General features: G+C 46.5%; 1 protein-coding gene across 1 annotated transcript in view; it reads left to right on the top strand.

The window, feature by feature from the left end:
- Nucleotides 1-8,643, top strand: part of RECK (reversion inducing cysteine rich protein with kazal motifs) — a 72,459-nt gene extending 63,816 nt beyond the window's left edge. The window contains exons 17-21 of the mRNA XM_007455979.1: nucleotides 2,375-2,567; nucleotides 3,834-4,044; nucleotides 5,240-5,313; nucleotides 6,371-6,526; nucleotides 7,352-8,643. Coding sequence (XP_007456041.1) covers nucleotides 2,375-2,567; nucleotides 3,834-4,044; nucleotides 5,240-5,313; nucleotides 6,371-6,526; nucleotides 7,352-7,573 — 856 coding nt within the window. The 3' untranslated portion in view covers nucleotides 7,574-8,643. The remainder of the gene's footprint in view (nucleotides 1-2,374; nucleotides 2,568-3,833; nucleotides 4,045-5,239; nucleotides 5,314-6,370; nucleotides 6,527-7,351) is intronic.
- The last annotated feature ends 6,592 nt before the right edge of the window (nucleotides 8,644-15,235 follow it).

Raw genomic sequence — 15,235 nt, forward strand, 5'->3', positions numbered from 1 at the left:
CATTATGTTTGTTCATTTGTTTTGTTTTTTAGGTTCCACATATAAGTGAAATCATACAGTATTTATATTTCTCTGTCTGACTTATTTCACTTAGCATAATACCCTCTAGGTCCATCCGTATTGTCATAAGATTTCATTCTTTTATGGCTGAGTAATATTCCAGTGTGTGTGTGTGTGTGTGTGTGTGTGTGTGTGTGAGCGCTCGCGCACACACGAAGTTTCCCTTTCTCTACATCCTCACCAAGACTTATTTGTTGTCTTTTGGATAATAGCCATTCTGACAGGTGTGAGATGATATTTCATTGTGATTTGATTTGAATTTCCCTGATGATTAGTGATGTTGAGCATCTTTTCATGTGCCTGTTGGCCATCTTTTTGTCTTCTTGGGAAAATGTCTATTCAGATCCTCGGCCCATTTTTTGATTGGGTGTTTGTTTTTTTTTGATGTTGAGTTGTATGAGTTCTTTGTATATTTAGGATATTAACCCCTTATCAGATATATCGTTTGCAAATATCTTCTCCCATTCAGTAGGTGGCCTTTTGATTTTGTTGATGGTTTTCTCTGCTCTGCAAAAGCTTTTTAGTTTGATGTAGTCACATTTAGTTTGATGTAGTCACATTGTTTCCCTTGCCTGAGGAGACATATCTAAAAAATATTACTAAAACTAATATCAAAGAGCATACTGCCTATGTTTTCTTCTAGAAGTTTTATGGTTTCAGGTTTTACATTTAAGTCTTCAAACCATTTTGAATTTATTTTTGTGTATGGTGTGAGAAAGTAGTCCAATTTGATTCTTTTACATGTAGTTGTCCAGTTTTCCCAACACCATTTATTAAAGAGGCTGTCTTTTCCCCATTGTGTATTCTTGCCTCCTTTGTCATGGATTAATTACCCATATAAGAATGGGTTTCTTCCTGGACTTTCTATTCTGTTCCATTGATCTATGTGTCTGTTTTTGTGCTAGTACCATACTGTTTTGATGACTGTGTAATATAGTTTGAAATCAGGGAGAGTGATACCTCCAGCTATGTTCTTCTTTCTCAAGATTGTTTTGGCTGTTCAGGGTCTTTTGTGTTTCCTTACAAATTTTAGAATTATTTGTTCTAGTTCCATGAAAAATGCTATTGGTATTGTTATAGGGATTGCATTGAATCTGTAGATTGCCTTGAGTAACATGGCCATTTTAACAATATTAGTTTTTCTAATCCATGAGCATGGCATATCTTTCCATCTTTATGTGTCGTCTTCAGTTTATTTCATCAGTGTCTTATAGTTTTCCAAGTACAGGTCTTTTACTTCCTTAGTTAAATTTATTCCTAAATATTTTATTCTTTTTGATGTGATTGTAAATGGGATTGTTTTCTTAATTTCTCTTTACATGCATCCTAATTTTAAATCCCATCAGAAGAGGCAACCACATTAGTAGTAGTGATGGTGGTGGTGGTGATTTCAGTGCAGGAAGCTTATCTCTAAAAAGAATAGAAGTAATTTCCTTTGAAATTATATGATGCTAGCTAATATATTCTTCTCCTTTTACTTTATAGACTAATATTTGTGTATCTTATTATTTCAAATACCCAGTAAAAGCTAAACATTTTTGTAGGTCTTATCTTGTTATAGAAAATTATAAATACCCTTTATAGAAATGCGGGAGGCAAAAAGAGTCTAAAGAAGAAAAGAACCGTCCTCCCTAACCCCTCTGAAGTTCAGGGATTGAGAATGGAGCAAGGTTCAGGTATTACTAGGAAAAGCCAGCTTCAGGGGGTGGCATTCTCTCAGTGATTCACTACCAGCCAGCATCAGGTCCTCAGCCTTGTAAGCACAGAAACCTGAAATTTTCAGCACATACTGTGAAGCCTTCTCTTAAGATAGACTCATATTAGCCAAGCTGATAATTAAGCCTCTGAAAATGCTCCATTTATTATTAACGAGAAGGCCTCCAGCATTGGGCCCCAGCCCATTTGATGGCTTCATATCATGCCTCTTCCACCCCGAGCATACTTTGCTCCTGCTCTCGGGGTGCCCTGCTCTCTCCCCCAGCACCACAGGGTTTCAGGCATCACACCTTTGCTCTGCTGCTCCCTCAGCCTGGCAGGCCGTCATCCTCCTGGTTCTACCTCCTCCCGGTGCTTTCTCCAGGCTCCCCAATCAGAATGACTCATTCCCACGATCACTTGGTGTGTGATTTTCTACCTGATAGCCTGCTTTACATGCACGCTCAACTCCCCACTCTCCATAAGCTCTTGAGCACAGGGACTGTTTCTGATTGCTCTCTTACTTTCTCCTCAGCCTCCTGTGCCCCGTCAGTGCTTTGCTGGCCCCACCATGGTCCCTTACGACACTGGCTCATGGTGCTGCGTTTGTGTTTTTCAGATGCATATCCAAACCACAAGTCTGCCTGACAACTTTTGATAAATTTGGATGTAGCCAATATGAGTGTTTGCCAAGACAGCTCACCTGTGACCAGGTCCGAGATCCTGTTTGTGATACAAACCACATGGAGCACAGCAATCTCTGCACTTTGTACCAGAGGGGGAAGAGCCTCTTATACAAAGGCCCGTGCCAGGTACCACTGTTTACCTGACAAACCCAAGTACACTGAGCATGAAATCAGCTTATGATCTTTTACACATGAATCAGCAGTGAGACCCCTTCAGGGTCTGCTGTGAATCCCGTCAAATCTAGAGCACTCAGTCCTCCATCAAAAATGAGCCATCCCGAGGCTGGCTTTTCCTCCTAACACTGGGGGGCCCCCTTGCTCATGTGTGAACCTTTGCACATCTAGTGTACAGAGCAAGAAGAGGGAGGCTTCTTGCCGCCAACCATTAGGAAAAGAATTTAAAGTCTCACACCCCTGGCATTAGTCAGCAAGCAGCATCTTCACTTCCCCTAGTTCTGCGGGCCCTCATTAGAAAACAGCCCAGGAAGGATGTGAGGTAAAACAACGAAGAAAAGAGCTCTTTCCCCACTCTTCCCACTGAAGTCCCACCTGAGGTATGAAAAGTGACTGAAAATTTCTCTGAAACTTAATGCTGTCTTACATCAGTTTATCTTTCAGTCTTTTGAGGGTCATGAAATCTGTATTCATGTTAAAAATAACCCCAAGGACAGCCCCACTGAGGCCTCCCACAGTACCACTGATCTATGTGCTGGGCCCTCTGCCTGGGGGAAGCCCAGCCTTGGGCCAGCACCCCTTGCCCACAGCTGGCTGAACCGGACATGCTGGCTGCTCCTTTCCTGGTCTTCATTGCCGGAAAATCCCTTCAGGTCATCCCCCTGGGCTGGTTTCCCCTCAGAGATCATGTTCCAAGTGCACTGATACCTTTACTCTGAATTCCCAGTCTTCTCTTCCTGTTGTTCCCTATTCCTGGCTTCAAGTTTTCACTTCCATGTTCCTAACCTACCTCATGGAGCCAGTCTGTCTGCTTTCCTGATCTCTCCACTCTTCCCTCTCCTTATCCCGTACCCAGCGTGAAATGATAAGGCCTCTGAATTTGCATGAAGATTGGTCTTGTTTTCTTCTAACAGGTTCTTCTGGAATAAGTCTGGAAGTCTGGAGGGAGGGGGGATTTTTATCTCATATCAGTTCACAGAGAATGAGTACCCAAGTCCCGGAGAGGCTGAGAAAAGTAATCTCTTCAGTTCATCTTGGGACAGCCCTATTGCCCCCAGCCCCACCTCATGTTTAGCAACCTCAGGAGCTTACTTCAGACGGTCCAGGAATTTACACTGTCTTTTTCCTTCCTGAAAATAGGGAGACCTACTCTGCACTCTTGGTTAGGAAAAGTGCACCACAGAGGTTTACAGGCTAACTGTGTTTTCTTGCCCTCAGCCCTTCTGCAGAGCCCCAGAGCCCACCTGCGGGCACAATGGGGAGACCTACAGTAGCGTGTGTGCTGCCTACTCGGACCGGGTGGCGGTCGATTACTACGGGCCCTGCCAGGCCGTCGGGGTCCTCTCGGAGCACAGTTCTGTCACTGAGTGTGCTGCTGTGAAGTGTCCTTCGCTCTCAGCGACCGAATGCAAACCCATCATCCCACCCGGTAGGCTGGCAGTATTTGGGGTGGGGCAGGGGTGGAATTGGGAGGATTTGCGTATCTGTCTCCAGAGAGTGAGTCACTGAGAAGAGAGATGACTAGTGTGTTTAAACTTTTCAGAAAGTCTTGACTCCAGCTGATGCTGATTAGATGCATTACTCTGGGCCAACCTTAAAAAGCTGTGGATCTGCCTTAAACATCATCTGGTCTGGTGATTTTAAAACAATGTGGAAAACTTTTTTCAATCCTGCCTTAAACACCAATAGATAAACAGCAATATTTAATTGCTAGAATTATGGTTATTAGTTCAAATGCATAGTGTTTGCATATTATAAAGTTAATGAATAAGGAACTGGTCACTAATGAATGAATAATTGAAGTCGTTTTGATGAACACAAACATTTGAAATTGAGAAAAACAGAAGATAGTTGTTGCCTTAGATTGGCCTTAGCATCTAACTTAATTGTTTTGGTTGCATATAATCAAGAAAGTCTTGTTTCGTACAGGCTATTATAAGCGGTGACAGTTTTCAAACAGCTTACCTTACAGTCTCATACTCTTCGGCTAAACAGAGGTGTCAGAAGAGACTTTATCCCAAGTCTGCACAGAACAGATTAATCTGGAGTCTAACAAGTTCATTCCTCTGTCCATGAACTCAGCAAATATTTCTTGAGCTTCCACTATGTCCTAAACACCTTCTAGGCACTGGGGACACAGCAGTGAGCAGAACAAAGCCTCTTTCCTCCTGGAGACCACGATCTGACATTTTATTATGGTCTAACAGTTTAAAATAATTTTTAAAATTAAATTTGAATTAAACACTCATGGAATCCCTGAAACACTTGCTCCTGTGTTTCGCAGACAGGAAACACTTGCCCGGGATCACACAGTGAGTTCTGAGCACGGCAGGGTCTAGGCCCTGCCTGTCTTGAAAGACCAGCTCTCCCAGTGCTGTGTTAAACCACAGCTGCCCCGCCTGAGAAGTAGCACAGGAGGAAAGCAGGGATGGAGGAAGGATTTTGGTAAATGTATAGATTATAAGACTCCAGGTTGGTCAGGGAACATATCTAAAAGTGCAGTCATCAGGAAGGACTGCTGTGACTTTCCCAGCACAAAATGAAGGGCTGGTCATTTCACCAACTATTATGAATTCTCTTTGTTTCTAATTCTGAACACACATAAAATGGTTTCTGTTATACAGGTGCTTGTTGCCCGTTATGTGCTGGGATGTTAAGAGTTTTATTTGACAAAGAAAAGCTGGATACTATTGCTAAGGTAGGTTGCTTTATGTGCCGTGTACTGTTGAAACCTTATCGATAAACCTGTCAGTAGTCGTACAGACAGAATGAGTCATGTCATTTATAGACGAAGAAACTAATTTGCACAGGAGCAACTTGCCCAAGGCCGTATAGTAGCTCACAACCAGGAGAACTGGGGTTTGAACTCAAGGTGTCTGGCTCTGTCCTGTGTTCCTTCCCTCTACAGCCTGGCTGTGTGGTGACCTTGCTCTGCAACCCATCAGCCCGGGCCTTTCTCAGAAAAGGTCCCCTGCCGGCATAGTGGAGGCAGACGAGGCAGCCAGGGACTGGTCACGCCCAGATGGTCTCAAGGTTGCCAGCCCTCACATGGCCCCCATGCCACCGGGGGCTGCGTCCGGAACCGGCCACATTCCTCTGATGGTTTTGCCCCTTTCCCTTTGCTGTATCATCACTTTTTCTGCTTGCTCCTATAGAGACTCATCTCTAGAAATGTAGCAGCCAACACCTGCCACTACCTAGAAAATTATGTCCATTTCTATGAAAACACCTGTATTTTTACAGGAAGGCTTTAATTATTTTCCTGTGGTGTCCAACTCAGAACTGTCCCTTTAAAAAGTGCTCCTGGGGCTTCCCTGGTGGCGCAGTGATTGAGAGTCTGCTTGCCGATGCAGGGGACACAGGTTCATGCCCCTGTCTGGGAAGATCCCACATGCTGCGGAGCGGCTGGGCCCGTGAGCCATGGCCGCTGAGCCTGCGCGTCCGGAGCCTGTGCTCCGCAACGGGAGAGGCCACAACAGTGAGAGGCCCACGTACCGCAAAAAAAAAAAGTGCTCCTCGTGAGAGTGTTTATCTCAGCCAGAAAACTCAGCAGTCAGGAAAAAAACCCAACAAATCCGTTGGAATGGGCTCTGTGGATATTTTAGAATTCAGCCAGCAAGGCCCTGTTGGGGCCCCACACTTAGGGGTTCCTTGGTTAAAAGAGCCTCTGTGGCTTAGGCAGGGTGGCAAGGCAGCTTAGGCAGTAATAAGGACTTCTTCTTTTTTTCAGGTAATGAATTTTTTTCTCTCTCTAGGTGGCAAACAAAAAGCCAATAACCATTCTGGAAATACTTCAGAAGATCCGCACGCATGTGTCTGTCCCACAGTGTGACGTATTTGGATACTTCAGCATCGAATCAGAAATTGTGATCCTGATCATTCCTGTGGATCATTATCCAAAAGCTTTGCAGGTGGGGTTCAGCACATGTTGTGCAACCATCCTGTTACTTTCAAGTTTGGAGGACTTGGGAGGGGGTGAGGGCAGGAGGAAGGAAAGCATGGCAGTCTCTGAGGGACGGAGCTGCACCAGGTTAGCAGCGGCCAACAGAACACAAAGGAGTGGGAGAGGGGAGAGGTTGAGATCCTGTGACTCAGAGAGTGCAGAGATGGAAGGCATCTGCTCATCATCCAGATGAGGAGGCAGCTGAGGCCCGGGGAAGGCAGGGACTGACACAGGTCACGCAGTAACAAAGCCGGAACCGACTCCTGTCTTCTGAGGGCTGTGCCCACACTGGGGAGGAGGAGCCCACCAGCGCTTGTCTTATGGGCCAGCTCACAATCTAGAGGTGAACTTCACTCAGGAGGCCCAAGTTTCAGCATCAACATAGTGAGGGCTCCAGTGAAGGGGGTGAATACAGCTGTTTATAAACTGCCACAGTTAGGAAGCTTATTAAGTCTAATTGCTTTCCTCCTGATGTGTGGGTGGGCATTGAAAGGCCACTCCCTGTGACTATGTTTAAGCATGAAAAGATAACTTCTAAGCATGGAGAAGGGGTGAACAGGATTGTGGGAAAAGAAAGTGGCAGTTGGGTCATGGCTTTTTTCATTTGATTTCCATTGATGCAGTTATTTTTTGTGTAATAAATTAAGACTATTAAAATGTTCCTTTGGCTAAGAAAAGAAGGACAAAGAGAAAGCGTATTCCTAGTGTTGGGATATTTGTGGAATTTGTCTGACTTGACCTTTTCATGGATTCTGTGATTTTATATTAAAAGAATCTGATTATCCTCTCCCAGATTGAGGCTTGCAATAAGGAAGCAGAGAAGATCGAATCCCTTATCAACTCCGACAGCCCTACTCTGGCGGCCCACGTCCCTCTGTCCGCCCTCATCATTTCTCAGGTGCAGGTCTCCAGCAGTGTGCTTTCGGCCGCTGCCAGGGCCCAGCCTCCCTGCCACTCCCAGCTCTTCCTCCTCATCCTGGGTCTCGCCTTGCACAGGGTCTGGACACACAACTGACTGCCCATGAAAAGTGCAAAATATTCCTCGATCTAATCTTTCTACTTTGGAAAAGACATACAGGACTGCTGGTTTATAGTTGAATAGTGGCCAAGTCAAAGCACTTGTCACCTCTAACCTCTGCACCACACAGTATTTTTCTTAATCACCAGTGTTAGTAAGGGTTTTGTTTTGTTTCTACAAATGTTACAATACGTTCTTCCAAATACTAATGAAAAGAGGATGTCTCCTTCTGGCGGATCACTGCCTTACAATTTACATTTTGGTCATTAGATGGGTCCCCCACTCTAAAACAAATTCTGTATCTATAAATTCTAAAACAAATTCTATATCATCAAAGATGATCACATTTTAGAAATATAACTCACTTTACTATGGGCTTCGTATCACAAAAACTTCATTTCCAAGTTCTTTTTAGTATTAAAGTGCCCCTAGAGTGTGTGTTTGTTTACAGATATTCCCTACTCTGTCTAGAAGTGAGGGGTCAGAGCAAAGAGCCACTGCTATTAGAGTATGAAATAAAGATAAGGCATCTTTGGAATTATCATATAACTCATCAGGCAAATTTAATTTACAGAAATCTAATTCAGGAATCCATTCAATGTGGTAAGCAAAAGCAAGCTAAGTAAATGGCACTCATATAATATATTGTAAGCGACAGTCTCAGTGGTTCCTAATGTGTGTCTGTGACTTTTGTGAAAGGGAGAAGTTATATCCCATCAAAGCGACTTGTATTATGCATTTTTATATTAACCAGATGTATATTCTTTGGTATCATCCAAGTTAAATTTAGAGTTTTTAAAGATCGACCTTTAAACCAATTGCTGCTACTTATGTAATTGCCAAAAAGTGAAATAATTAGTAGTTCGTGTAAATAATACATGATTTTTCTATTTTATTATGAAGAAGGTGAATAGCCATATTTGTAAAATGACAATCATGTGTGTTAACCCAGTACTTTCCGTTCATGAAGACACATTTGCTTTTTGTGATATGCACAGTGTAGATAAGTGTTCTGTTTGACTTTCTTTTTTTATATAGAATTATAAAGAATTGTGGTTTATATATTTAAAAGTGTCAATCTAAGTTTGAAAATGTTTGCATGTTGTCTAGGAAATTGAATACTTTGAATGTGTTTCACAGAAATAAGCTATTCAGTGTAATACTTCTTGTTTATATGCACCTAAGCTTAGATTTTACATGAAGTGTTTTTTTCAGTGTTATATGTACCTTCTGAAAAATATAGGGATATGCATATTATACCAAAATGTTGTTTAAAAGTGGGCACTTAGGGCTTCCCTGGTGGCGCAGTGGTTGAGAGTCCGCCTGCCGATGCAGGGCACATGGGTTTCGTGCCCCGGTCCGGGAAGATCCCACATGCTGCGGAGCGGCTGGGCCTGTGAGCCATGGCCGCTGAGCCTGCGTGTCCGGAGCCTGTGCTCCACAACAGGAGAGGCCACAATAGTGAGAGGCCCGTGTACCGCAAAAAAAAAAAAAAAGTGGGCACTTAAAGCTTTCAAAATTTCTCAGTGGTGATGTAGCATGTTTGTTGCAATTGCTTTTTCTATATAAATGTCTTCAATGCAATATACTGGAAAGCTTTTCTATTTTAATAAAATAATTTTATATGATTATGTGTATTTCCAAGCAATGTGCACATTTTAAATGAAACCACTGATCCCTCTTGGGCAAGCTATGTCATTTGCTTTGGAATAAGAAGCTATGGGAGTGTTATTACTCCAAACCTGGGAAAGCGGAGCAGATGGAACAGAGCTGGTCAGAGCAGAGACCCAAGCATGACCCGAGGCCAGGCTGTGGCAGAAAGTCAAGTACAAAGACCCCAGCTTTAGGTCTTCAGGACAGAGAGAGCTCCAGGCCCTCCAAGACCAGGAACAGACTAGGGAGTTCTACTCCCCACTGCCTCGGCCCAATATTCCAGCTCCAGGATATGTCCTGGGAGAAAGGGAACTGATCAGCAGGCCCAAAAGGTTCTGTCAATCAGCAGAGGCTAAAGCCCCAAACCTCCATCTTGCTCCCATCACATGTCTGCTGTGGGTCAGTTGCGCTTCTTCTCTGTACTGTCTTCACTTCTGGACCCACCCAGTGTCCTCACAAAGAGAAGGAGGAGACGAAGAAAACCACAACTGACCCTTAGGTCTCTTGCTCAGAAGTGACACTCGTTTCTGCCTACGTCTTACCAGCCCAAGCAAGTCACTCCCGAGTTCAAAAGGTAGGGATGTATCGTCTTCTGGTGTGTATGTGTGTGTGTGTTGGCGGGAGGCAGTAGGGAAGGAGCTGGGGGCGGGACCATGAGTATTTTGAACAATGATACAGTATACTGCAGAGGCCCTTTCTCATCAGGATAGGACAATAGCCAGGACTGACTAAATTTCTTATTATAAAAGCAGTAGAATGAGAGAGGTGCTTGGGTTTGGGGGAGGGGGAATATCAAGGGAGGAAAAGATCTAAAGGTTGGTCCTGCCCTGAGGACACAATCACACAATTATGAGAACTCTGACGATAGATAGTCACTGGCCAAACAAGCCCAGTGCTGGTCAACTCAGGAGATGGTGCTCCTCACTGGCCAGTGGCTGTGGTGATCACAGCCAGGCTGCCTCATGGACAGGGTGTCAGTGGCTTCCTGGCCTTGAAGCAGGACAGAGCCCCTGCTGGTTGGCTCTGCCCAAGTGTGTCAGGAAGGCTAGCAGAGGCCCTGTGGGAGACAGAAGGGCTATGGGAGAGAGAGAAATGAGGCCCATGCGACCCTGTAATTCTGCCAGGGCCTAGTAGCCGGTGGCGGGGGGGCGGGCCTGGAACTCCAGGAGAAAACGGTTCTGCAGGATGGGGACAATTTAGCAGGTGAGGTAACTGCATGAAAAGAGGACTCCAGAGAAAGATTCAGAGGCTCTTATGGCCATGGGTGATGAGGCCAAGTCTCTAGGAAACAGATGAGATGGCCCCCTATCCAGCCTACAGGAAGTAATTGGACAGGAATGGACCCTAGGGGAGTCATAGGCCTGGCCTGGGTCACGTGCTCACCTCTGGCAGAGAAGGAAAATCAGGAGAGCTTCAGCCCCACCTAAACCAGATGGAATGGATTTCTCACAGGAAACAGCTCAGTTCCTAGAAGAAACCTGCTAGATGTGTCCTCTGGGGTGTGTGCATCTCTCACAGGCCGTTAGCCCCCAAACCAATTCAGCCTGGGAGCACACAGCTATGCCTCAACCTCAGGCCAGGCGCACACCTGGAGCTGTCAAACCGTCAGCCACCAGAGCCCAGGAACAACCAACAGGGTCCCTGTGAGACCGACCTACTGAAAAAGGGAATTATCCAAAGTGATTGATAATAAAGTAATTGTTATCCACAGAGCAAAAGTGCCAACAAAAAGGAGAGACTGATGAGTGCAGAAATTTTAAATCAGTGCAAAAAAGAAGCAAGCCAACTTGGGGAAGATTTTGCTTGCCTCCTGGATGCCTCGCTCCAGAGCAAGCTCTATCAGGGAGCTTCCCAAGGGCTCCAGGACAGAGGACCCGGGCTTAAGGCTTGATTGTCACTGGATGATGCTAAACTGTTAGTCTCTCCTAAGTCATTTTTCTGTAAACCAGGGACAGCAAATGCATGTCATTCATGCCACCAAATCGTCATTTGAGGGCTCCGTCATGGTCTCCTGGTGGTTATCTCTGCTCCAAGCCGAGCTTCAAGCACAGCGTTGAGTGAGGAAAAAAGGGGACGAGAGTCGTGGTGCCTTCTTTTCCTGCCACAGCGCCTCTCACGAGTAAGAAAAAACATCTCTCAGAAATCCCTCAACAGTTGTCCCTTGTATTTCCTTCAGGATCAGGTAATATTCCCAACCCTAGTCAGTTGGCCAAGGGGAGCAGGATAGCCGTAGCTGGCTAGTCAGGGGCTGCACACACTGCTGCCCCAACCAAGTCGAGGTGCAGGAGGACAAGAGTAAGATGGTCAAGGCCGCCAACAGCATTCGCCTTAAGATAAAGCCAGTTTTTTACAGTCTCAACTTGTTAGAGTATAAATATGAAAAGTTTTGTTTTTCCAGTAATTGCCCCCAGCTGTTCTAGTTGGACCCCTATGTCTAAATAGGTGGTGGAACCCCATAAGAACAACTGTCTGATTTCATAACTTTAGTGCTTTCCTCCAGTTACTTAAACAGCCTCACTTCATTTCTCAGGCCTCTGCCCTGGTTATCTTAAATCTTCAATCCCATATCCAATGCGAAGGCCTCTTCCACCTCCTCTGGCCTAGATGCTTGCTTAGAGTAGTGGCGTGGCAGGGTGGTCTTTTTGCATCCAACAGAGGCAAGGCTTACTTCTCAGTGCTTAGTCAGTGAGCTTATCATGGTGTCACTAGTGGCATCAGTCACAGACACTAGGATGTCTTCAGTACAAACTGGGGGACATTAGTTTCTAGTAAGAAAACTTGTCAACCAAGAGCTGAGTGGTCTTGCCCTCAGCTATGGTTTGCCTGCACAAGACAGGAATGGGTAATCTAATTGCACAATGTGTCACAGGAAGTGTGAGGAGAGGGAGAGAAAACCTAATAAGGAGCAGACAGAAGGCTTCCCAGGGTGCTTGATTTGAGCTGGGCCTGGTGGAAATAGGGATGCTCTGCCAGATTGCCTTGAGGTGAGGCATTCTAAGTAGAAGGTACGGCTTAAGCAAAGATACAGAAGCAGGAGAGTCTGGGTCTGTCCTGGTGGTAGCACAGTGGAGCTGACAACTTGGGGAGGGGTGGTGAGGGGAGGTATAAGGCAGGTCATGTGTGCAGCCTTGAATGCCAGACCAGAATGGCACCCAAAGCCTCTGGCCTTGCCTTCCCAGCTATACTGGCTGACTGGATAGCTCTGGTGTACGTAGGACCATGGCCATCCAACTTCAGTGTCCAGAGAGACCTTCAAGATCACCCACTGATCTTGTTATGGGGCTGTGCTCCCTTCCCCTCTGTCCTGTGAACATCCTGGACTCTACTGAGAACACAGTAACTGAGCCTGGCTGGGTGGCAGGCTTCCCCTTGGCCTGGTACCCTCCCTCAGGGTTCAGCCTGGGTCTGTTTCAGCTCCACCTTGGGAAGAAAGTTAAACCCGCCAACAACGCTGATAGTCTTGACACAAAATCCACAGAAGACATTTTATTTTCCTTCATTTGATTGAATGGTTTTCCTCTAGCCCTGGCTGATGGGAGTCGAACCCACACATTCCCACAGAGGGAACTGTATTTCTCAAAGGGACCAGAGGCCCTGCTCCTCTCGCCCTCCCTCCCAGCTGCATGTGAGCTTTACCAGGCGAGGGAAAGGGAACGCTGAGGGATCATTCCTAAGGAAATTCCTTTCCCCAGTCCAGCAATCTTGGAGCTGGGGAGCAGACATCCATTTTGTACACAGAGGGCAGTAGGCCCAGAAAGCAATATTAGCCCAGGGTTACACTGCGAGTCAGGGCAGAGCCAAGCCCGAGGCCAGCTCTGGGCTTTCCCCGGCACAAGGCAGCCAGGCAGGATTTGTGCTTCTCAGGGTTGGAGCCAGCCATGCAGGAGAGCTCCGTGAAGGTGGACACCAGGAGTGGCCCAAGTGAACTAGGTTCAGCCTCAGGTCGGGCTGAAAAGGCAGGCACCTGAGTGGGGTCTGACAGGTCCAAGGAGCAACAGGGATCATAAACGTAACAGACAACAGCTCTCCTGCCCTTTCTGTGACAGAAAACGGTACAGGGAGGGCACGTGCTGAGTCTAAGGTCTGGTTAGGTTCTCAGGAAGTTAGGCTGGTGGGGGTAAGGGTAAGGCAGGAAGCCTTCACATGGGAAAGCGTGTTAACACCCCTGCCCCCAGCTCCATCCACTCTTTCATTTTTCCTAAATGAAATTCTATTGTTTTCTTAATGTAAAAAATAACCTGTGTGCATTCCCCCAAATACCTGGAAATATAAACAAAGGAAAATGTCACCCTCAATGCACCTTCCTTCCCCTGCCTCTACAAATGAGCGCAGAATCCTTCTAGAGCTGTCTCTGTACCTAGTTGGGGCAGGGTCCTTCCTCTGTGTGCGTGGGAGCACAGGTGGTTACCCCAGGACCATGGTTTCACATCTGGGATGTTGCCTGCTGGTTGGCACTTCCCTGCCTAATGGTTTGCAGGTGGAAGCTGCATCTCGGCCAGAACCTCACCAGGTCATCAGCCGTCCTATGCCTGAAGGTTGCCTCACTGTTTCCCTGGACAATCTCCCTCTGACCTCTGCTGGAGATGTGAGCCGCAGTTTTACTAAGGAGTCATGGAGGCATTTATGTTGGTCAAGACCCAGCAGGAAAACAGGTGGCCCACCCAAATCAGGATAATTTGAGGAAGGCTTAATAAAGGGACTATTTACAAAGGTGTGAGCAGGATGTAAGAAACCACAGGAAGAGTGCAGGGCATGAGCTATAACATGGGGCTGTTAGCACCCCTTGGCTCAAATCAGTGAGGTTGTTACCGGAGCCCAGGGGGAGTGCTGCCCCGCCCTCAGGTCTCCCCCCATTGCTGAACCCTGTCAGAAGCCAGAGGACAAGGGGGCCTGCTGCAACTATACAGGTCAGCCTTCCCAGCAGAGAGCAGGGCGCAGAGTCAATTTAGGGAAGAAAGTGGAGCGAAAGAAGACACCAGCACAACAGGGCAATGCCAAGTAAGAGGATGGGAGATGTGACAGTATCTGCCCCCTCATTCCAGTGCACCCCCCTCTTGATTTAAACTTTTGGAGGGGTCCCGCTGAGCACGCCTACCATCCTGACCTCACTCAGCCTCCTCAGTTCCTCTCTATCCTCCTCTCATTGCCCTTCCTCATGCCCACATTTCCCAGACTCTCTCCCCAGCTCCCCGAGAATCCCCACCCCTCCACGACCTAGAAAGGATCCAGGCCCTCTGCCCCTTCCTGAGTCACACGTACGCGCTCCCAGCCTGTAGCGCTCCAGACAGGAGCAGAGTTACAGGCTGTGCTTGTTCAGGCTATGGCAGAACACTTCCCCTCTCAAGCAGAGGACCAGGCTTCAGGATCCAGCTCACCTTCCACATCAGCAAGGAGCTGCCCGAGAGCAAGTACCCTCCTCAACGTGAGTATTTGTTTTCTTCCTAAAGCAGCCCAGGCTGTCTCATGTAAAGAAAGGACAAAATCCTCATAATAAAATGAATTTGATCATGTGTCTAGTGAAATAAGTCTATATTTGGGTGCTTTTAAAATGGGTTGCTGGGCTTCCCTGGTGGCGCAGTGGTTGGGAATCTGCCTGCCAATGCAGGGGACGTGGGTTTGAGCCCTGGTCTGGGAAGATCCCACATGCCGTGGAGCAACTAAGCCCATGAGCCACAACTACTGAGCCTGCGCATCTGGAGCCTGTGCTCCGCAACAGGAGAGGCCGTGACAGTGAGAGGCCCGCGCACCGCGATGAAGAGTGGCCCCCGCTCTCCACAACTGGAGAAAGCCCTCGCACAGAAACGAAGACCCAACACAGCCAAAAATTAATTAATTAATTAATTAATTTTTTTAAAAAAATGGGTTGCTGGCTTTCTGGGGTCTCTATTATAACAGCACTAATCCCATTCATGAGGACTCTACCTTCATGACCTAATCACCTCCCAATGACCCCACCTCCAAATTCCAGCATATTGAGGGATTAGGTTTCAACATGAATTTCAGCAG

Source organism: Lipotes vexillifer, unplaced genomic scaffold (genome assembly GCF_000442215.2).
Source record: "Lipotes vexillifer unplaced genomic scaffold, Lipotes_vexillifer_v1.1 scaffold920, whole genome shotgun sequence".
Lineage (NCBI taxonomy): Eukaryota > Metazoa > Chordata > Mammalia > Artiodactyla > Lipotidae > Lipotes > Lipotes vexillifer.